Source organism: Muntiacus reevesi, chromosome 1, assembly GCF_963930625.1.
Source record: "Muntiacus reevesi chromosome 1, mMunRee1.1, whole genome shotgun sequence".
NCBI lineage: Eukaryota > Metazoa > Chordata > Mammalia > Artiodactyla > Cervidae > Muntiacus > Muntiacus reevesi.
In genome coordinates, this window is record NC_089249.1 from 171,680,292 (window position 1) to 171,705,385 (window position 25,094).

The following is a 25,094-nucleotide window of genomic DNA, read 5'->3' on the forward strand; positions in this document are numbered from 1 at the left end:
AAATTCAAATTCTAAAAGTAACTTAAAAATTACCTTTTTATTTGTAGTTCAATGTTAGCTGCATCCATTTCACTCAGCAAATGACATGGAACCTTGTATCGTGGGTTAGCTCGAGCTGTGAACAAAACTTTTCATTAACTTGGGCTGACTAAACAAAATGTGGTTGCTGATTAATGCTGGAGAGGGTGTGGAGAAAAGGGAACCCTCTTACACTGTTGGTGGGAATGCAAACTAGTACAGCCACTATGGAGAACAGTGTGGAGATTTCTTAAAAAACTGGAAATAGAACTGCCATATGACCCAGCAATCCCACTTCTGGGCATACACACCGAGGAAACCAGATCTGAAAGAGACACGTGCACCCCAATGTTCATCGCAGCACTGTTTATAATAGCCAGGACATGGAAGCAACCTAGATGCCCATCAGCAGACGAATGGATAAGGAAGCTGTGGTACATATACACCATGGAATATTACTCAGCCATTAAAAAGAATTCATTTGAATCAGTTCTAATGAGATGGATGAAACTGGAGCCCATTATACAGAGTGAAGTAAGCCAGAAAGATAAAGACCATTACAGCATACTAACACATATATATGGAATTTAGGAAGATGGTAGTGATAACCCTATATGCAAAACAGAAAAAGAGACACAGATGTACAGAACAGACTTTTGGACTCTGTGGGAGAGGGCAAGGGTGGGATGTTTCGAGACAACAGCATTGAAACATGTATATTATCTACAGTGAAACAGATCACCAGCCCAGGTTGGATGCATGAGACAAGTGCTCAGGCCTGGTGCACTGGGAGGACCCAGAGGGATAGGGTGGAGAGGGAGGTGGGAGGGGGGAATCGGGATGGGGAATACGTGTAACTCCATGGCTGATCATGTCAATGTATGACAAAACCCACTGCAATAGTGTAAAGTAATTAGCCTCCAACTAATAAAAATAAATGAAGAAAAAAATCTGGGTGCTGAAAAGGAAGTATGGAAAACTATAAAGGACTGTGCTGGGAGCTAGGAAAGCTTCTACAATCTGTGTGAATACTAATTTTCTCTGGATCTTAGTTTTCCCATCTGTAAATTGAAAATATTAAAACATAAAAAAGGTAAACAGTTCTTTAAGCCAAGCTAGAGAATTCCATTTCTTCAACTCTTTTTAAATATACTTTTTAAAAAGAACATGTGCTATTTTTCCTGATATCAAATGATCATTATAAATAAAAGTTCTAGAAATGATGTTTTTTAATGTAAAAGAAATAAATATCACCTATAATTGTACTCCTAGGGAATACTGCTAAAATGTGATCTATATACTTTTTTTTTTTGAGGATTTATATATACTTCTGGTGTTTATACTACACAATGTGTCTGTATATACACACACATACACCCCACACCTATTTAAAGCAATTGAGATTATAGTCAACAAATATAACTTGCTTTTTCATTTAATACACTGTGAATATTTTTCCAAAGCTTTAAATGACTGCATGGTAGCCCATTCTATAAATAGCTTAATTAATCCATTTCTTGGACATTCAGGTGATGTCCAGTTAGTCATTACTACAAAGTAACAGGGGGAACAAGTATCTCTGAACTAAAAATGTATACACAGTTCTGATTATTTCAAAACAAATCTAATACAATTATTGGCTTAAGGTTTTTAAATACATACAACCAAACCAGTTGTATTACTTTATATACCTACCAAATGTAGAGGAAGTGCTAATTGTTGAGAACCAGATTAATAGAAACACTTGATTTAGAAGGAAAAAAGTTACTCACTACTGTTATGATTCATGTTTTTTGGTTATGGGCTAGATAGATCTTTTTTGGCAGTTTATTGGTTGTTCATATGTCTTCTTCTGTACATTTTTATATCCTTTTTCCAATTTACTACTGAGCACAATGGAGTAAATTTAAGAGCACTCTACGGACAGGGAAAATAAATATGTTATATATTTTTCTGTTTTCCACTAGCTTGTCATTTGCCTTTTGGCATTGTGTAATAGGGTTTATGTGGGCTTCCCTGGCGGCTCAGATGGTAGAGTTTCCCTGCAATTCAGGAGGCCAGGTTCAACCCCTAGGTTGCGAAGATCCCCTGGAGAAGGGAATGGTTACCCACTCTAGTATTCTTGCCTGGAGAATTCCCTGGGCAGAGGAGTCTGGCAGGCTGTAGTCCAAAGGGTCACAAAGTGTCACAAGCATTAGTCACAACTAAGTGACTAACACACATACACAATTAAGGTTTGTATCACTCTTCCTTCATTTTTTTTGTTGCTTTCAAGCTAAGAAAGGTCTTTTCTATCTTAAGATCAGAAAAATATCTACATTTTATACATTTTAAAGCTTCTTTTTTACATAAACATTAAAGAAAGTATAATTTCATGAAAGGGACAAATATTTGTACTAATTGTTAATTCAAGTGATGAGCAATTAACCAACTTCCCAGTTATATTTACAGAGTAATTAATTTTCCCCCTATTTATCTGAAAGGCTACCTTTTCATGGATTAAAATCCTAAAAATACTTAGATCAGCTTCTGGGCTTATTGCTCAATGATCTGTCTACCTCTGCATTAGTGCTACATTGTCTTAATTACTACAGCATTATAAATATGTTTACACTGATAAAGTAAATTTTCCTTTAGCATTCTCTCTTCAGTTTTCATTAATTTATCTTTTGAGGTGAATTTTAGAATCATTTTGCCAAGTTCCATCCCTTCAACCCCCTAAAAAAACCTTCAAGATTTTGGCTGGACCTTTATTTAAGTCCTAAGCTAACTGGAAAATTGTCACTTACTACATATTCTAATTATGTACACACTGAAGTTCAATTCAGTGAAAAAAATAACATGTCATCTGAAAAAACTGATATATATTTCTACAATTGTGAAATCAATTTTTCTTCAATATTTTTTATCAGAACCATTACCAGATTTTTTCCCCTCAGGGGAAAAAACCTTTCTGGTCAATAGAACCATTACATAATTGTTACTGCTTCAGGTCCAGAGAATTAATTTCCTTTGATTCATTGCAAATCAGTAACTGCTTTATTCTTATTCTTTATAAAAATGATCATTATTCTCATTCTCCAAGAACAGTATCCTCATCTGTCATGATTGATATGTCTCAATCTAAACAGCTTTCCTTGTTAGGATTTTTCACTTTTGCATAAATTCTGGGAAGTGATTTAAAAAAAGTCTTACAGACTAATTAATGTTAGTAGCTTAAGCTCAAAAATTTATCATTGTGGATCTCAGTGCTTAACCTCCACCATGGTATGAGTTCTCTTAGAAGATTCAGCAAAGAGGGCTTCAGAGATACTTCAACTGCTTAAAGACTTATTACCTTGAGGAAAAGGAAAAAAGAAAATAAAAGGGAACACATGAAAATAAGACCAAGGCCACTTGCAACCCAATGACAACACATGCCCAAATTGCAGAGACAAGCCTGAATGGAGAACAACAGTGTCTGCCCTGCCCACACAACAAGAAAACATGATGTGTGGAAACGCCATTTTGAAAATTTAACTATGGCCTCATATTATTACCCGGTGGGAAAAAAAAAGAAATATATCATCTTTTTAAAATGACAAAATGCTGACTTCCTGGTATAGTTCTAGTTAATTTGAAAATATTTTAAAATATTCCAAGAATAAACCTTCTAAAAGGGCAAAACTTCAAATAGCACTCAATGTTTATCTTCTATAGTCATCAACTTAAACAGATAGGGACATTTATCTTTCCATACCTTCAGGGGGTCTCTGCAACTGGGATTTCCGATAAAACAGCATGTAGGCACTTTCTTTTCCTTGAAATTGCTGTTCAATATCCTCTTCCTTGATTGGTTGGACTCTGGAATCATTTATATCAAACCAGTGGGGACAGGAGGGTCTATCATTTAATCTTGAGGATTCTGAAGTAAGTGTCTTGAAAAGTTGTTGATCATTTCTTTGGATATCAGACTCAGCCTGAACAGAAGAGTCCTTCAATAGACGAACTGTACTTTCATCTGAACTGAGCAGAAATATCTGAGAATGAAGCTGCAAAAACTGTACAGGAACAAAAAACAAACATTAGGTTAACAAAAAAAATTTTCATTGACACGATTTAAAAAATTTTCCTTTCTGTGTATGTCAACTTTTTGGCCTGGCCAGTTAAGATGGAAAAAAATTTCATTTGGGCCATAATAAAACATTTAATAAAATCCAGAGTGCTTTCTGCTGAACAGTCTAATAGCTATATCCAGGGAGAAAGCTGCCATGACACAATCTTTTTTAGTGTTTTGGTTTCTTTTTTGGACATTCCTACCCCTGGGACCTAGCCTCTCAGCACATACCCTGTGATGACACAATCTTAAACATGTTTTAATTATATCTCAATAACTGTTTTAATGCTGTTTTAAAAAGTCTTTACTGAAACAGATTACATAGAATAAACACTTTCAAAACGTTTAAAGCAATCCAAACAAAGCACAAAACAAAGGAAATTACACAATGAAGCATCATAGAAGATAATCCCGACAAGACTATGGGATATAGTCATAATTACAAGCTTACATGAACTAAATTAAGTATTGCCTTTCCTGGAAGCTGACAGGGTATAGCTCAAGAAATCAAAGCATTGAAAGGTTAAGCCATAATCTCAAAGATGCTCAAATTCCTCCAGCTAAAGGATTAGGAAGAAAAAAACTTTTCTTCCCCAGCCTACCCCACCTTTCCACCCCTACTCCACTCTTCTCTGATTCCCTAATTTCTACATGGCCTGTATCACTTCCTTTTCTCTCAGCACAAACTACTTCACACAGAAAATCACTTGGGGGCATATGGAACACTTTCTTAGCTCATTGAACAACACAGAAAGGTGATTTTCTCATTTTTCTCTTGGAAAGGAAGAATTTATAATGATGCATACTCTCTGATCAAACAGATGACCCAGAGGTAATACTGTTAACACTATATATAACAGACGGTAATATAGTTTTGTAGCTAAGTTACAGTAAAATAATAATTTTAAGTACAATAAAATAATAATACGAAACCTCTGAGTAATGAATACTTTCCATATAGCAATTTTTTTCTTTGTTCGATAGTTGAAGATTAACTCTTTTAAACCTCAAACTTCAGTGTAGTCTGGTCCCAGTAATGGCAGAGAATTTTATTATTAGGCTAACCCCACTGATTAAAAATCATAAACTTTAAGCAAAACAAAGAAAACAACTGTTTGAAGAGTAACCAGAAACAAAGTGGGGGTGGGGAGGGGCATTACCCTTCAAAAAGGAAACGAGCTAGGTGAGTTCCGCACTGACCTGCCACTTCCCCGACTGCTGCACAGAACAATAGAGAAGAGAGTTCAAGTGACGAGCAGGAGTCCTACTGGACTCAGGAAGCAGAATTTGAGAATGCCAGAGAGGCAGGAGAGTGAAAGACAAAATTCCAGAAGTAACCCTATATCAAAACCTCCTCCCATCCTTGGCTGACTTTTTTTTTCCCCCCTTGGCTGACTTTTGAATGGCACATGTACAGTCTGAGACTCAAGGAACCGAGCAGAAAGCAACAGCTGGGAAATCCAAGATATGAGCAGAGATTTTGGCCCCTGCTGCTGGACAGGAAGAGCATGGAGCTGAAGTCCTGCCAAGTCCGAGGCATACGACAAACACCTCAGGCTTTCCACTGGGATTCTAGAAGGGTCCCGTCTTAGGTCAGGGATTGGTAAACTTTTCTGTAAAGCGCCAGACAGTAATATTTTAGGCTTTGTGGGCTAAGAGGCAAACCTGAGCACATTTTTAAACATAACTGTTTGAAAAGGTAAAGACAGTTCTTAGCTGGGGGCTGTACAAAATAGGGCAGCAATCCCTAGCCTGCCCATGTTTGCTAACCTCTGCCTTAACAGGGAGGACCACGCAGGCCCCAGGACTAACAGCTACTCCCCAGGACTGTCAGCTAAACTACAACAGATCCACCCTACCAAAGCCCCAAATGAAGTTTCCACAGAATCAAGGTGATTCAAAATTACTTAACGGTCTGTTAGATTATAATGAAAAACTCTTATAATCCACAGCCTCTAAAACACATATTCCACAATGTCCAACAAGTAATATGAGTATATGACATGCAAAGAAATAGGACAATGTGATTCATAAAAAAGAGATGAGACAATCAATTCACAAGAGACAAAAAAGTGAATACAGACCCAGAAATAATTCAGATGTTTTAATAGTAAAGTTATTGAAATACATAAATTTATAGGAAAGGATGTACAGAGTAGGTTCAAATGTGGAATTTCAGCAAAGAAACGGGCATTTTAAATAAGACCTAAGTGAAAAATCTACAGCTGAATAAGACAATAACTGAAACAAAAAAATTCATTGGCTGGGCTTGACAGAAGACTGGATACAGCAGAAGACAGGTCAATGGAAATTACCCAAATTGGAGCCAAGGGGGGGGGGGGCGAACCCACAAAACCCTACGAGAATATCTACGACCAGCGAGAAATACTGAATAGTCCAATATATATGTAACTGTAGGTTTTGAAGAAGAGAGAGATAATAGAGCAGAAAAATAAATTGAAAATAAAATGGCCAAAACTGAAGAAAGATTTCAAGCCTCAGATATAAAAAAACTTAGCAGATACAAAGCAAATAAACACAAAGAATGCCATACCAAGACACATTATTACTAAACTGCTAAAGACCAAAGATAAAGAGAAGATCTTAAAAGTAAACAGAAAAAAAAGACACGTTACATTTAAGTGACACCAACTTCTCAGTCAAAATAAAGGAAGCCAGAACATAATAAAATGACATTTTAAAGTGCCGAAAAAACCAATAAAAACTATTAACCTAAAATTCTACATCCAGCAAGAATGCCATTTTAAAAAAATGAAAGCAAAACAAAAATATCAAACAAAAACTGAGAATATTTTTGCCTGCAGTTTTAGATGCCCAGAAAAACACTATAGGAAGCTCTCTAGGCTGAAGGGAAAGGATATTAGATGTAAACCTGGACATGCAAGAAGGAACAATAAACATCAGAATGGGTAGAATAAAACATGATTTTTTCATTAATTTCTTTAAAAGTCACTTAAATGTTTAAAGGAAACACATACATACATACAAACACATGGTGCATTTACAAATAACGGTAAGATACAAGACAACAGCAGAAAAGGATGAGTAGTAAAATGGAATTATACTACTGTAAGCCTCTTACATGGTACATGAAGTGTTACACTATTGGTTTGTAAATTACAATACAAACTTATGTATAGTGTAATCCCTAAGTTAAAAAATTAAAGAACTACAGCCAAAAAGTCAACAGAGGCGGCAAAAATAAAACATTAAAAATTACCTGATTAATTCAAAAGGCAAGAAAGAAAAAAAAGGGAACAAAGAATAGAGGAGGCAAATAAAAATAGAATGGCTAGATGATGAATTCAACAACTATACAAATTAATACATTAAAATTAAATGAACTGAACATTCTAATTAAAAGGGAGACTATCAAACTCTATTATTTGATAGAAAACAGATGAACAAAAGAGAAAAACAAATGCAAAGCTGTTTCTTTGAAAAGGTTAATAACCTTGATAAACCCATAGCAAGACTGATGAAAAAGAAATCTAAAAAACACAAATTACCAATATCAGAAATGAAATAGGGTCCTATAGATCCTACAGATCTTAAAAGGATAATATGGCAGTATTTCAAACAACTTTATGCTAACAAATTTGACACTTTAAGAGAGGTTAAACTCCTTAAAAATCACAGTTTTCCAAAATTAACAAAACCCAACTTCATACTGTTTACAATAGACACACTTGCATTAGAAAGCTTGGTGCAAAGTGGGTAATCATACCAAACAAAGTAGATTTGAAGGCAAGGACCATGACTCAGACGGGAAAGAATCCACCTGCAATGCAGGAGACCTAGATTCAATTCCTGGGTCAGGAAGATCCTCTGGAGAAGGCAATGGTTACCCACTCCAGTATTCTTGCCGGGAGAATCCCAGATGGAGGAGCCTGGCAGGTTGGGCTAGTCCATGGGTCACAAAAAGTCGGACACAATTGGGTGATGGAGCACAAATCAGCGCTAAGAAGGAAATTATGACTTAAAAGCATGTTTTATAAAACAACTGAGATACCAACCCAAGAAGCTAGAAAAGGATGATTAAATTAAACCCCAGAGGTGAAAGGGAGGAAATAACTAAGAACAGAAATCAGTAAAGTTGAAAACAGATGAGTAGAAAATAAAGGTAAAATCTGTTTTTTGAAAAACTGTTTTATTAAAATTTGATAAGCCCTAAGGCAAGACTTATGAAAAAAAGCAAGCAAACACAAATTACTAATTTCAGGAATGAAAATGAAGAACTTAAGGTCCTACAGACACTAAAAAAGATAATATGAGATATTCTGAACAACTTCATGCCAATAAATTTGATACCATATATAAAAGGACAAATTCTTTTAAAAATATAATTTTCTAAGACAATCCAAGAAGTAATAAAAAATGTAAGTAACTCTACAAACAAATTAAAACTATAATATAAAAAACTTCCCATAAAAACATTTCAGGTCTAACTAGCTTTATCAAACATTTAAGAAAGACATAATAATCTATCTCAGAAAAATTCTTTCTGAGAATTTTAATACAAAAAAGTGAGAATATAAAAAAGAATATAAAGAATATATAAGAATATATAAAAGTGAGAATATAAAAGAGTGAGAATATAAAAAATATAAAAGAATATAAAAAAGTGAAAATTTCCCAATTTGAGTCCTAACTCTGATAATAAAATCTGACAAAGATAACTACAAAAAGGGAAGCTAAACACTCAGATCTCTCATAAACATAGGGACAAAATCCTTAATAAAATATGAGCCAAATATTAGCCATTTCCTTCTCCAGGGGATCTTCCCAACCCAGAAATCGAACCTGGGTCTCCTGCATTGCAGGCAGATTCTTTACTGACTGAGCTGCAAGGGAAGCCCAATATAAATAATAGAAATACATAAAATTATGTCATGATTAAATGTGATTTATCCTAGAAATGTTAAGATTTGCCTTAACATTGAAAAAAGTCAACAGAATTCACTACATTAACAGAGTAAAAGAAAAGAGCCATATGGCCACATCAATAAATGTCAACAAAGAACATTTGATAAACTCCAACCTCTATGCAAGGTACAACTATCAGCTGCTTATAACACACCCAAAAGGAATCTGGGTTCACTGTGACAAGGAGCATAAAACTTGTGGCCTTCCTATGATCAAATACTCTATACGTGTCCTCTGCACTTCATGTGGCTGTTGGGCAGGACCAGTGGGACAAGGTTCAATATTGGAAGGAAAGTTGCAGCATTTAGTGGTGAAGTTTGCTACTTAAGAGTCTGTCCAGCCCATGAATGCGTGGGCCAAGAGTGGTCATAGAAATATAAAGGCTTTGAAAGAAAGAGAGATTTCAATTATTTATGCCATTCTGGAAAAGGCAAAACTATGAATACAATAAAAAGATTAGTGGTTGCTAGGAGTCTGGGAGTGAGGGGAGATGAATACATAGAATACAATTTTTTAGTGCAGTGAAAATACTTTGTATGACCTTGTAACAATGGATATATGTCATTATACTTTTTTTTTTCAAACCCACAGAATGTAGTACTACTTACTTCATTAGAATGAATCCTAAGATGAACTGTGGACTTTGGTGATTATAACACATCAACAGAGTTCATTCTTGGTTTAGGAAAAACAAGCTAACCAACCAACCACCCTGATGAATGATGTTGACATCTATGCATGTTGTGAGGAAGGGGAATATGGGAAATTTCTGTACCTTCTTATTAAATTTTGTTGTAAAACTGCTCAATAAACTTAGTATACAAATAAGTATACATGTTTTATACATATGTGTTTACTGGACTGTGATGTAAAATATATTTTTTAGGTCAAAAAAAGTTTGCAAGCCACTGTAGTTAAGTTATATTGGCAAATAAAAGCACAAATTAGCTTCAAAGGAAAAAAACAGATAAAACTATCAGTCAACTATGAGTAAAAGCTAACTTCTTCAAACTTATGAAGAATATTTTTATTTAAAAACAAAATATTAAAGCCCCTGCACAGCTGATAACATACTTAATAGTAAAATACTGAAACACTGATCCAATCGTTTTGATTGAAAACCTAAGACTGTCTATGAACTCAGGGTCAATAACTTCATTTATGAATTGTGGTCTAATTAAAAGATGAACTTAAAAACAGACAGAAGCACGTAAGCACCTTGCTTCTACAAGAAATAGCTCCAAATGTTTACTAAGTGTTTTGTTGCTTTGCTTGTTTTCAGTCAAGTTTTTGTCTCAATTCTAGCATTACCAGCTTTTGCTCATCTTATGGACGAGGAAACCAGACTGCCAAGTTTAGTAGAATTGTGTGTCAAAGAAAGAACAAGTGAAATGTGGATGAATGCCAAAAGACATTTATATAAGTAAGATGATAAGCCTTAGAATATGAACTGTGCATATACACAAGGGAGTATTACTCAGCTATAAAAAGGAGCGCATTTGAGTTAGTTCTAATGAGGTGGATGAAACTGGAGCCTATTATACATAGTGAAGTAAGTCAAAAATAGAACACCAATACTGTATATTAATGCACATATATGGAATTTAGAAGGACTGTAACAACGATCTACGCTAGGCAGCAAAAGAGACACAGATGTAAAGAACAGACTTTTGAACTCTGTGGGAAAAGGTGAGGGTGGGATGATTTGAGAGAACAACACTGAAATATGTATATTACCACATGGAAAACAGATGACCTGTGCAAATTCAATGCCTGAAGCAGGGCACTCAAAGCTGGTGCTCTGGGACAACCCAGAGGGATGGAATGGGGAGAGACAGGGGAGAGGGGGTTTAGGACAGGGGACACATGTGCACCCACTGCTGATTCATGTCGATGTATGGCAAAAACCACCACAATATTATAGAGTCACTGTCGTCCAATTAAAATTAATTAATTAAAAAAAAAGAATATGAACTTGGTGACATTTTTTGCTGTTGTGATTAAAAGCCCATTCTCTATTCTTCTCTTTCTTAATTCTTGATTCTACGATAAATTACTAAGTCATTTAACTGAATTTTAACCATTAAGAAAAATACTAATTATATTTCTACCTAATTTAAATTTCCTTCTGCAAAGAAATTCATGTTGCCAAGATCACAATAAAATTTCTAGGGAATGGAACTTTCTAGAAAGATGTCATGAATACCTTTCGCAGTGGTCCATACTGTTTTCGGTACTTCTTATTCCAAGATATTCCTATCTTCTTCAAGAGTTTCTGGCCCAGCTGATCAACGGGAATTAGATTACTCTCCTCCTTATGAAAGAAAGAAAAGTCATTTAAAAAAATCTGATAAGATTTAAGTGCAATACTTATGAGTTCAAGGGACCAACAGGATTAATAAACAGGGCCTGTAATAACAAACAAGTAGGTGGATTAACCAAAAGCATTTAAAAATAAAAAGCTTTTAAAAATAGATTAAGCCTAAGTTTAGAAAACTTGAATTTTGCCACTTTCTATGTGGTAACGTTTAACATTTCAAGAGCAATACCCAAAGGGTATTTAGAGATTTGGTAAATTTTTGATATTATGTGGGATTTTTAGAAGAAATACTTTCATGCAAAAAGACTATTAGTCTCTTATGAATGTTCTGAATTATAAACAACTTCTAAAAGGGGGTAAGAAATGACTATTTTGAGCTGAAATCTGTCCCCCTACCACAAAAATTCATATCTTGAATTCCTAACTCTCAAAATTTTAACTGATTATATTTGGATAGGGCAGTCAAAGAAATGACTAAGTTAAAATGAGGCCTTTAAGGGTGGGCCCTTATCCAATCTAGCATCCTTATAAGAAAGGAAATTTGGACACACAGAGACACCAGGGATGCACATGAACACAGGAAAGGCCAAAAGAGGACACAGCAAGAGCCAAACAGAGAAGCCTCAGAAGAAACCAAATCTGCAGACACCTTGACCTGGACTTCCAGCTTGAGAACCATGAGAAAGCAAATTTCTGTTAAGACACCAGTCTGTGGGATTTTATTATGTCAGCTCAAGCAGACTAATACAGTAGCCATAAACCAATATTCAGCCTAGGTCCCTAGAAAGAAACTGAGAAAAAAATGTTCATTAAGAATGAATGAATAAATGAAAAGAGACTACCATCTTTACAACAGGGTAGGAGGCAAACCGGAGAAGGAAATGGCAACCCACTCCAGTACTCTTGCCTGGAAAATCCCATGGACGGAGGAGCCTGGTAGGCTGCAGTCCATGGGGTCGCACAGTGTCAGACACGACTGAAGCGACTTAGCAGCAGCAGTAGCAGGAGGCAAACATTAAAAGTCATACACTTGAGGTATTATCAGTACTGGGAATGAAAAAGGGGACATAACTTCAGGTCCTAAAGACATTAAAAGGATAATATGGGAAAACAGTAAATTCCAAACAAGTATAGACAGTATATCCCAAGTCTATTTAAAGTAACAATAATAATAACAATAATAATACCCAAAAAAATCGTGTAACCCAATCCTAACATATCTATACAAACACAAAAGAAATAAAATGCAAAGAATATATATCATAGTGTTAACAGTAACCAGACATTTGGTTTAAACTTATTTTCTTTATATACTTTCAATTTTTTCCCCTCAAAATTTCTACCATTCATAAGTATTTCTTTTATAATCAGAAAGCCTCTAATAAAAAGTTTTCAATAGACAGAGAATTTCCCCCCAAAAGACTATGAATAGTAACAGTATCACTTCTACCAACTAAATCATATAGCTGATATATACATAAACACAAACATATATTCTTTCTACCTGTAGTAAGATTGCTTTTAGAATCATCAATGGATCATCAATCTCCTCTTTATTCTGAATATCTTCCAAATTCACATCTGGTTTACTTTTGTCCTCCTAAAGAAGGAAAATAATTTAAAAAAGTTTCTATCACTAATCTCTTAAAAAGTAATTAGCAAAACAGGAATGTTTGTGCCTCGGAGGTTTCAAGATGAAGAAATGATGATAAAAACATCATATTAACTTGTATGTGCTTTGGAATCAGGCAGTCTGGCTTTGAATTTCAACTGTGGTTGAATAATCCTAGACAAATTACCTAATCGCTCTAGCATTTCTGTAAATTGGGACTGCGAGGTAAAGAAAGCTTCTAGCACAGTGGTCCCCAGTCTGGACACTCCCTCAGTCCCCTTCTTTCAGAGTTCCATTTAAGCTTCATTATGCAGGCATGACTGATTGAAGCATTGGCCCTTGGTGACCCATCACTGGTCCCTGGTGGCTCAGGGGTAAAAGAATCTGCTTGCAACACAGGAGACATGAGTTCGACCCCTGGGTCAGGAAGATCCCCTGAGGAAGGCATGCATCCTGTATTCCTGCCTGGGAAATACCATGGTCAGTGGAGCCTGTCAGGCTGCTGTCCATGGGGTCGCAAAGAGTCAGACAGGACTGCGGCAATGAGCACACACCACCAAACTCGATCTCCAGATCCCTCCCTGGTCAGGGGAGGGGGCTGAAGGTTCTAACCCTCTAACCACTTGATTGGTTCCTCTGGTGACCAGCCCGCACCCTGCAGGTAACTTCATTAGCATAAACTCAGGTATGGTTGAAAGGGGGTCATTATGAAAAAGAAAAGACATCCTTATCATTGGGGAAATCTCAAGGACCTCTACGCCAGGAATCCAGGACAAAGATCAAATATATATATTTCTATTACACCACAAAAACAGATCCCAGCAAAAAGCTAGAAACCTCAAAGGGCTATGCTCTAAATATAAGCACAATCTACAAACAAACCCCTCTCCTCAACAAAGGACAATGAGAAACTTGCTTGCTTTGACCTTGATACTAGATGAAGGTGGAAATACACTCCCTCTAAAAATCTATAATCACAATAGGTCCTCATGTGAGTTTGTGGCAAAAATTCATACTAGTTGCATGGCTCTAAAACACAGATCTTATCTTCAAGGTGTTAAAGCTTGGAGGTGATGACAGGCATGTGGTAGAGACAGACACACATCTTTCATGGAAGGTACTTTTAACTCAGGCTTTCAATCACTCCTAAACTGTGTTCTTAAAAAATAGCCAACCAAGTCTACAACCTAAAATAACAAAATCACAAGGAAACACACAGAGTCAGCAGATATCTAAAGACCCACAGTTTTCAGATACTGCAATTTTCAGGGAGAGAATAATAAAATAGTGTGTTTAAGATGTTTAAAGACATTCACAGGCTTCCCAGGTGGCCCTAGTGGTAAAGAAACTGCCTGCCAATGTAGGAGACCTAAGAGACATAGGTTCAATTCCTGGGTTGGGAAGATTCCTTGGAGAAGGAAATGGCAAACCCCTCCAGTATTCTTGCCTGGAGAATCCCATGGACAGAGGAGCTTGGCGGGCTACAGTCCATGGGGTTGCACAGAGTTGGACACAACTGAAGTGACTAGCATGCAAAGACATTCATGGCTAAGAAACAAGAGATTTAAAATAGCAGGAGGGGAGAGGTAGGCTGGCATCGCCCAGGATGTGACATTGGTGCAGGGAGCATGTCGCCTGGGCAGAGTTCTCCTGCACTCTGCCAGTGTCCAACCTTGGTCTTGTGAGGACAGGCTGGTTCTGAAAGCACCAGTCCCAGGGCTGAACTGTGAGAGTTACTGAAAAGCTTTTGTCCCACATCCTTAGATGTTCAAAGTGATATCAACCCTCAAAGAAACGAAAGCACCACCACCCCCCCCCCCCCCTCTTTGGAAGGCATAAGTCAGGCTCCTCTTAATAGCCAGATCTAGGGCCATATTCTGATTAATTAATGACCTCCATGCAAGAGGGAAAAGCTCATCTTCTAGCTGGGCTGAGAGACTGAAATTTTGGCTTCCACCCAAGGAACACTATGTGAGACAGCTCATTTAAAGTTGTTCCTTCAGATGGCACCTAGCAGGGAAACTTGCAAGGGAGGAAGAAATCACCAAAATGAAAGTAGAAAGAACAATACCTGCTTGTGTTTACAGTATTTGGAGTCCTTTTGTCTCTAGGCGTTAAGAGAGCTCTCAGGATAATGGTTAATAAACAGACAAGCAGTGTCCAGCAGGTATACCTACTGAAGCTGAAACTCTTAAAGCACACATCATTATTTGAATACCATAAAGCTCTAGATAAAAAGTTAGTGATTCTTAAAGAGTGGAATAATAATAATAAAAGATAAACGTGACGCTTCACAGAAGCCATGAATAAGGAAATATACAAGCAGAGACAGAAAGCAATCTTCTGATTGTTCTTTAAGTTTCAGGAAGACCCTGCTAAAGTACCAGAGCTTCAGACCAGAGAAGCATTGTAGAGAGCTAAACCAAGTAAAAGCATGCCTGCCTGCCCTTTTGAGTCATATAATGGAACTGAAAGAAGAGCTTGATGCTGTTAATCATTTCTGAAGAAATGAACACAGAATTGTTGAGATGTCCAAGGAAGAGCAACTCAAAAGGAAGATATGGAAGAATCACTCCTTTTGAGCTACCTCACCGCACAGTGTAAAGCTACCTCTGTGTGTGATGTCAATGATAAACTTAAAAAGGAAACTGGAAATAAATACTTCATGCATCAAAGACTGACAATAAATCCCGCCTCCTAGAGAAGTGCCTGAAATCCGACACTGGCTGAGCCAGACTGAGGAGGGCCTGCAGCAGGCATGGAGGAGAGCAGAGACACAGCCCCGAGGCAGAAGCAGAGCTGCACGGAAGGCAGGAGCACTTGCTAAGGCTGAAGAGAGACAGGCACCATGGGAAACAAAGGCTACCACAGAAGCATAAGTGGAAGGAAAAAACCAGGAACTACAGTGGACGAGGCAAAGAGAGAAAAAAATGAACTATATAATAACTGTTTATGAGACCTGTTCACAAGCTTCTATGAGGCTCTAATAAAAGGTTCAAATTCATCTTTTAGAGAGAATGAAATAAAGTTAATATAATTGTTTGAAAGTGGGAGCGGCGGCGGGGGGAGAACAGCTGCTTGGAGAGAAAGATTCACTTATCATGGGGCCTGGAAGACAGTGGTGTGAAGGAAGGTAACAGGATAAGAATCAGCAACTAAGGGTGGAACATGGAGGGCAGAACTAGACCAGAGGAGGTAAGATGTGCGTCACTCTATCTGACTGAAATGTGCCCAACGAGCTAGTGTCTTGGCAAATAGGCACAAGCATTTGAGAGATGCTTGTATGGCTTCCTAGACCCAAAACTGGATAAACCCAGTTCTAGAAACAAAAGAAATGGGAGGTTAAGGATAGGAAAGAGTGAAACAAAACTGCCTTTTTCCAAAAGCAAGATGGTTGATTATAAAGTCAACGTACTAAAAAGATAACTGTATTTCAATATACCAGACATAAGCAGTCCAAAAACTACACACAATAGACACAGTACCACAGAACATCTCCCTGGTCAATATATTCCCTATAGAACAGTTAGATTTTAAATATCCAAACTTTACAAAGCACAAGTATCTCTCAGTACATTCTATGTATAACTGACAGAGCATCAGAAACACAGGGAGATGTTCTGAAAAGCAAAGTGAATGTCAACAAAGGGAACATGGCATTTTTCAATACTGCTAGCACTCAGAGGGCTTCCCAGGTGGCTCAGTGCTAAAGAGTCCACCTGCCAATGCAGGACATGCAGGAGACCCAGGTTTGATCGCTGGGTCAAGAAGATCCCCTAGAGGAGGAAACTGCAGCCCATTCCAGTACTCTTGCTCCCAAAATTCCACAGACAGAGGAGCCTGGCTACAATCTATGGGGTTGCAAAGAGTCGGACGCGACTAAGCACATACCCGTGCGTGCACAGCACTCAGAGAAGCTGTTACCTCAAGGGGACCAACTACTCATTCATCATGATATTAACTGTCTGACAATCAGGAAGGTATGTGTGAAGTATGCCACATCCTAACATGATGGGTTAGAACTTATATATTGGTGTTTTAGTTACATTTTAGGAAACTGGTTCAGAGTTTGGGGCTAGCATGTAATATATTACAATTTTTTCCACTGCAAATAACTGGAACTGGACTCTTGATGAGTGCTTTATTTTCTAGAGAAAATTACAAAACTTTTTTTAGACGACACTAAAGAAGCTCTAAAAACCAAAAACATATGTCTTATTTACACATGTAGATTCAAAACCCTACTACTTTTATGTGTACATATGTGTGAGAATATTGACAAGGTGACTCTAGAAATGTTCAGAAAAGCATAAAAACCAAAACACTCCTGAAGAATAACACCACAGAGAGAGACTTTCCCTACCAGATAACAAGACTTACTAATACAGCTACAGAAATCAACAGTGTAGCATTTGCCTAGAAATAGAAAAAAAGGAATAACAACAACAGAATACAGAGCCCCAATATGGACTAAAATAAAAATAACAAATAATATAACAAAAAAGAAAAAAAATAATATAACAGAACTGGCAATGTAGATTGGTGGGGAAAGAATGGAATATTAAATGAATGGTACTGGGAAACTGGGTTCCCAAACAGAACAAACATCATGCCATTCACAGCAAAGCACTTCAGGAAGACTGAAGTCTCATTTGTAATGCACAAAGAGGACAACATAGAAGGACTATCTTTGTTTGGTGCCATGAAAGACAAAGAAAGCTGAGGAACGGTTATTGATGGCTGCCTTGGTGGCTCAGATGGTAAAGAACCTGCATGCTAATGCAGGAGATGCAAGAGACACAGCATTCGATCCCTGGGTCAGGAAGATCCCCTGGAGAAGGAAATGGCAACCCACTCCAGTATTCTTGCCTGGAAAATCCCATGGGCAGAGGAGCCTGGCAGGCTACAGTCCATGAGGTTGCAAAGAGTCGGACATGACTGAGCACCTAACACTCTCACTTTTCAAGACATGGTAGCTAAATATAATGCACGTTTCTCAACTTGACACTACAGTGGGAAGAAACTGCTATAAAGGATTTGGATGAAACAGGTTAAATCTGAATATAAAATATGTATTAGATAATAAATAGTATTGCATCAGTGTTAAAGTTCTTGATTTTGATCTACGGTTATGTAAGACAATGTCCTGGTTCTCTGGAGATAAACACTAAGGAGATTAGGGGTAAAGAGGCCCATGAAACTTCAAGTGGTTCAGCACTAATAATGATAATGTTAACTCTGTGTGTGTGTGTCTGTATACAGAGGATGGGCTTGCAGAAATGTGGCAAAATGTTAACAACTGGAGAACCTAGCTGAAGAGCAAACAGGAGGTGTTTAAAAAATTTAAACTTCTATCTGTATTAACTTTTAATGCCTTTAAGAGTTTTCTACAGAGTGAACATATAATAAATGACCAAAAAATAGCCTCACCAAAATAAGGCTAGAAAACAGTTGCAAAGATACTCTTAAACTAATTTCCATACTTACTTGAAACTGCCAGTTTCCCAAATGATCGACATCTTTAATATACACGTGATAATGTCCTCCATAGCAACCACCTTTGTGTATAATAACTGAGAAGAGGTCATACATATATTCCAAGTCATCTAATTCACTCTACAAGAAAGAACATAAACATTATTATAGTCTACATAAGACAGAAAGATATATAATGGAAGAGGAAAGAAGAATTTCAACTATTAAATAAGAAACATCACTGGTTAGTATTATTATTTAGGGTAAATAAACATACATTTAAATAACCAGTTTTAAATTTTGAAATACATAATTCTTTGACTGAAAATACCAATCATACTACACCAACCAAATTCTGCCTGAGTTAAACATAAAAACATATATTCAATCAAGATGCTATTTTTATGTACTTTGGCTAAAATCATGGAAGTCCACATTATAACACAACACATACTACCCTATCAGTGAGTAAGACAGTATTTTAGCAAGAGAAAATCATCTCATGTTAAACCTATTACACTGGTTTATAAAGGAGTTCTTCAGCAGTTGAATACATTTTAATGAGATTGTCATGTGCCTCAAAGTCAAAGCTATAACTACTATGCATATCTATTACCCCTCCAGACACTTCAGTCCTCTGCATAAAACAGGAATTTAGCAATTATGAATACTAGCTGGTTTTGTTTAGAGGCAGTTTAGTGGAATGAAAAGTTTTTTTTTTTTCAGTTATCAAATCTGTGATCAATCTTCTCTATAAGTAATGTGTTCTATAACTGTGTAATAAACACCTATATGTGCATGCTCAGTCATGTCTGACTGTGTGACCCCATGGACTGTAGCCCACCAGGCTTGTCTGTCCATGGAATTTTCCAGGCAAGAATACTGGAGTGGGTTACCATTTCCTACTTCAGGTATGAACACCTACATGGGCATTAAAAAGTAAAACCTACTTTAGGTTTAAAGATACTTGGCATATGTGATGTTACTTGAGGAAGTGTCAATTATTTAAGGAACTCATTTTCTTAAATTATACTTTTTAAGTGAGCATTTTTTAAATGTGATTTTTCAAATGTCTGGTTCAGGCAAAAAACAAGAGAGATGTAAACAAAGATGATAATGATTTTCATTAATACAGACATCAAAAAGCAAAATTACTGTGAATTTCTTAGATGTTCAATGTCTTGCTTTTTTCAGTTTTGTTATTTCAACATACGTTAAAATCATGCGACAAACTACTTTTTGTAAAAGGACGAAAAATTTTCTATATGAGATAATGGAAGTTAACTAAACCTACTGTGGTAATTGTTTCATATTATATGTAAACCAAGCCATCAGTCTATACACCTTAAACTTACACAACTGATGTGGGTCAATTATTTCTCAATAACACTGAGACAGGGAGAAATAACTCAATTATTTCAAAAAGAATTTTTTTTTCTGGCAGCAAATAGAAGCAGGGAAAAGTACCCTGGAAAACCTGTTTATTCTGTGTATGCTGGTAACAGGCTCAGAGCCAAGACGTTAGAACCTTTCAATGCAAATTAGTATAGTTATAAAACCCAAAAGCTCAGTAACTAGGCTGAGGAAGGTCCACCCGAATTTAAAACCCCATTTAGAAAAAGATTACTTTGATACACAGAAATTCTATAGCTGGCTAATTAATGTTCTGGTCTCAAACACATAAAGAATGGTTTTTAATAAGAAAAGCATCAGTCTCATCACTCTAATCTTGGCAAGTATAGCAATGGCACAGAAAACATTTTTAAACAGCTTGTAAAGTAGGCTGATTATGTAATTAATTTGTTTTTAAACTTTCTTTTCCCCTAAGTCTTAAGGATTACAAATTCTACACTAGTGACATTCCAATTTCTCATTCGCTTTCTAAATGTGCAATTCATTTTTGCATCTAAAGTAAACTAGATCCAAATAGGAACATACTACTGAATGGTAATTTTTCCTATTGCAGGGTGTTTTCTAATTCTACTCTTAGACTTTCATTTCAAAGATTTTTCAAGGAGAGTTTAGGGGGAAAAAAAAACTAGAAATAAATCCCTACTTGGACATTAAAAAGGACTTTAATAAACTAGTGGTTCTCAACCAGGAGCAACTTTACCCACCTTTCCTCTCCTCAGGAGACACAGACATGTGGCAAAGTCTGAAAACACGTCTGTCACTTCTGGGCACAGAAGCAGGAGATGCTACTGACACCTACTAGGCAGAGGCCAGGGATATCACTTAACATCCTAAAATACATGGCACACCCCACACAACAGAGAACTATGCAACTCTAAGTGTTGTGGGGGCTTCCCAGGTGGTGCAGTGGTAAAGAATCCAGCTGCCAATGCAGGCAACATAAAAGATGCTGGTTTGATCCCTGGATCAGGAGGATCCCCTGGAGGAGGGCATGGCAACCCACTCCAATATTCTTGCCTGGCAAACTCCACGGACAGAGGACCCTGGCAGGCTAGTCTTTGGGACCACAGCGTCGGCCACGACTGAGCAACTGAGCACACAGGTTTTAACAGCGCCAAGGCTGAGAGGCTGCGCGCTAAGCAAACTGCAAACCAGGCCAACACAGGAGAAGAAAGAATTTCAAAACAGAATAGTTCAAACCTGTTCACAAAAAGGCTTGAGATTGATCCAGAGAGGGAATGTGTAACAGCTTGTTTCCTTGTATCGTTCACACTTCACAAAATCAAAATTAAATCTTAATAACGAAATTGTAAGAAAGGGAGGCAGCTTACGTAGTTTGGCCGACTGTCAAAAGAAAAAAATTTAAATTTTAAAAGCTGAATTATATAAAAGAATAACACTTCTTAAGGTATAAAAAGGTAACCTATGACACAGTTTTAAGAGAAATATGTCCTTAAGTCACATAAACTAATCATTGTGGATTCAATAGAGCTCTTGACATAAACTCATCTATTTTATGGTGCTAAAAGTTGACATCGCTCACTTATGCTTACACCTAAAAATTTACAATGCACTTGTATGTTTTAATGTTGCTATCCTAAATAAAATTAAAGCTACATGATGAGGGTGCTTCCTCCCAAACAGTGCTTCTTTCCTGCCCGAGCCCCGACCTTTCACCTTCCCCCTCGGTCACTACCTCGACTTTACACAGCTCTTATTTACTGAAGAGCTGGAGCTCTTTCACCTTCGACCTAGGGACTGTTTCAATGGATCTGAATCCTTTAAATTATATGAAAATTGTATGTATATTTGTGTGTATTCTGGGGAGAACATCCACAGCTTTCATTAGACTTTCAAAAGGACTCTAACTTCCCAAACACTGAGATTCATTGACTGGGGTTTTATAGTTACTGTCCTTAAAAGCAGATAGTAAAATATTTTTTATTTAATGTCTTGCTTTAAAACAAAACACTAAATTGAGTTGCTTTTTATTTTAAAGGCATGAGCTTTTCCCAAATTCCTTATTAATGGCAATGTGAGGGGGCAAAAAAAATCCTTCCCCATATATAAAATTATCCATAATCATAAATATCTAACATTCCTAAAAATATATAAGACAGCAATTCTAGAAATCTAGTGGGTGAAAAAGAAATTAAATGAAAAAGCAGCAATCTAACAACAAGGCAGATATTCACATGAGCTCAAAAAAATGCATCTAAAAAAAGTGAGTAACTCAACTATAATGTGGTAAGGAGAGAAAGACTGCCCAGAACAACCAAGCCTAACCTTAGAATACAGTAAATCTAATGCAACTAGAAGGCAACTTTAAAAATATCAAAATCAAAAAATTTTCACTGAAAATGAATTAAACCAATGACATAAAAAGTGCATACAAGAATTACTTTTGTTTGGCACAAGGTGCTTATTTTACTAATGTGCAAATTAGGTTCAACCAAAACTAAGTATGTGTTTGTCTTTCCATGATGCTCCATCCTCTAAAATTTATATTTATTTTATTAGGTTGTAGTTGTAACACCAAGGAGGAAATACAAAATAAATAAGCAAAAAATAAGCCTTTCTCTTTGGGTTTATAAAAGGGCAAAGGCTAGATGGAAATAAATATTAAACAATATAAAATTGTTTTCAAATCCTGGTTTCAGATCCCACTGTGAAAGATACAGGCATGGTTTATTGTTTTTATCACATTTTCACCTACAATCTCCAGGATCCAAATCTATACCGTGTGGTGTCTAAATCAACCCTCATTTTCTTTGTTGGAAAATTCAATATTGTCAGCTCTAGGAATAGTGCTATCACTCTGTCTTAATAGAATAACTGCAAAGATACAACTTTTGTGGTAGTTCTTTAAGTCAGGGCTCAATAACCACTGGTTCAACTGAGTTCAAGGTTATCAGGTTAATGAATAGCCTGTCATATCATCCACAAGCAGTGAAAGAGTTCCTACTACAGGTAATAATAGCAGCTGAGTTGATGCCACATTGCAAAATAAATCAGTTGCTTAAATCTTGTTTTCTTTTTCTTCTATATTTTGCTTTGTTGTATGAAGAAAAACCCTGATGTACTCTGTCAAGTTAGGTACTTTCAATTGGGGGAGAAGGAAAGGCCGTATTAATTTGTTAGCATCAAGGAAGATATCTATCAACATATATATCAATATTGTACAATAGCTGCATATGGAAAAAATAAAGCTCTCTGTTTTCATAGTGGCAGACCAAAAAACTGAAAGCTTCGTAGTTGGCAGAAAAAAAAAATATTGACTTCTTCATAATAGTAACTTCCAAAGGAACAAAAAAAAAGGTTTATTTAAGAAACACTGAGTCACAAATAAATTTTTCCTGGGAGAGAAAGAAGTTGAGTGAACTGTGAGGTTGAAAGCTTAAAAAATACTGTGAAAAAAAAATTAAAATACAAAGATATATACAGTGTAAGAAAATGTCTTTTCAATCCTTAATACTGACTAAAAGCTTCATGTGCATCTCATACAAGGTGACCTCACTTGACAGGTGTCCCTGCTCCGAGCACCACACACACAGCCTCAGAAGGGGCAGGGGTCTGTCTCTACCTTTGCTGCTTTAACCAGCCTGTCACAGTTTCCACAGCGGTATAAGTTGTCATAGTCAAAAACCTCCTCCTCTACATACATGTTCCAGAGCGCGTCTTCCAAACCTGATACATTTTTAACTGCTACTGTTAAATCTAGGAAGTCTTCCTGAAATACACATGAATATAATATTGAAAATACAATTCCACAAAGGTTCACAAACAGATCACCAACTCAAACATACACTGGGAATAATCACACATATATTTTTTTCTAAAACACATATATCTTTTCTATATATGAAGGCACAGATATGGTGAGATTCATAACAATAAATTATTCTTTCTCAACCAAATTATAACTCAGCTTAAAATGTATCAGGAGCCAATTTATGAGTTCACTGGAGATACAATAAAACCTATTTTTATCAGGAAATAAAACAAACCACTGAACTCATGAATTGAGAAGAGTGTATGTGCAGTTCATTAGTACTATGGTAATCTTCAAGCAGGCACAGCAAGGCCATGGTTGGACTCTCTACTGTAAACTCTGCTTCCTCCTCTTCTGTTAGGGTTAGTTTAAGAAAAATAATTATTTTGAGCCTGGACACAAAGGTATTTTCATGAAAATTAAGAGGAGGATATTTTCTAAAATGTGAGTCTACTAATTCTACTAAAATTACCTTTGAATTACAACATATTCCAATATTAAACAGACACAATTTGACAAGTTGAAAGCACATTTATAATTTTGCATGTGTGTTTGTGCAATAGCATTACCTTGAGGGATTATGGGGATCGTAAAATACCACTAGTTAATTAGTTTATGGTGGAATTCTAAAGCAGTAAGACTAACATTCCTACATGGTTTACAAGATAGATACATGAAAAGTTAATGCCTAATTTATAATGTGCCTTCACGTACATTATGTTTTAAAATTACTTTGTGAATCATTACATTATAGTGGTCAATCATATAGTAACCCACATACCCATAACATCGTAATACTTCCAAACGGGCTGGCCAAATCTTTTATGATACACAATAAGGGCTCAAAAGACTTTTCATTAGAAAATATATATATATACATATATATATACTTCAAAAAGGCAATTAATGCAACATTTAGCAAATGGCATTTAATTTTTTACTTATACAAACATATAAACTTTCTATAATTCTTGCCGTAAGAAAAGAAGGTTTTTATTAAAGGACATGGTTCAGTGATGAAATCATTTGTTATATAAGATATGTAGTGCAAGCAGTGATTATTAAATTTACATAAGCAAATTTCTATCTAGATAAAATGGACAATCTGTTAAGACAAATAATTGAAGGTTATACCAGTTTAAACAGGATTATGATAGCTTTATATATATAATATTTAAATATAAGCACACACATACAAACGAGCTTTCTGAGGGACATCAATATACTAAATCCAATATTTAATTATAGATTTAATTGTTAACTTATACATCCCTCAGTGTTCTCTGTTTTTATTACCTAACTGACTTTATGATATTCCAACCACTGACCCATGACTATATTGGCTTTTCTCATGATGCCACAGGTCCCTACCGTAAATATTCCCCAAATCTACTTTCTAAATATTAGAGCACTAAATAGAAGATTTAAGCTATATCTTAAG

General features: G+C 36.2%; 1 protein-coding gene and 1 pseudogene across 11 annotated transcripts in view; one reads left to right on the forward strand and one right to left on the reverse strand.

The window, feature by feature from the left end:
- The window catches only part of USP40 (ubiquitin specific peptidase 40), an 80,570-nt gene that overhangs the window by 46,703 nt on the left and 8,773 nt on the right, over nucleotides 1-25,094 (reverse strand). For 10 of the 11 annotated variants that reach the window (XR_010660511.1, XR_010660514.1, XM_065916965.1 and 7 more), the window contains exons 6-12: nucleotides 23,465-23,611; nucleotides 21,082-21,225; nucleotides 18,481-18,609; nucleotides 12,886-12,981; nucleotides 11,268-11,375; nucleotides 3,758-4,058; nucleotides 34-115 (exon numbers count right to left, since the gene is read on the reverse strand). Coding sequence is in view for 9 of the 11 variants with exons in the window: in XM_065916965.1 (XP_065773037.1) it covers nucleotides 34-115; nucleotides 3,758-4,058; nucleotides 11,268-11,375; nucleotides 12,886-12,981; nucleotides 18,481-18,609; nucleotides 21,082-21,225; nucleotides 23,465-23,611 (1,007 nt within the window). In the remaining 2 variants the exon portion in view is untranslated. The remainder of the gene's footprint in view (nucleotides 1-33; nucleotides 116-3,757; nucleotides 4,059-11,267; nucleotides 11,376-12,885; nucleotides 12,982-18,480; nucleotides 18,610-21,081; nucleotides 21,226-23,464; nucleotides 23,612-25,094) is intronic. The other variant, XM_065916982.1, reaches the window with a different exon arrangement.
- On the forward strand, nucleotides 9,185-9,290 carry LOC136156482 (small nucleolar RNA SNORA11; annotated as a pseudogene).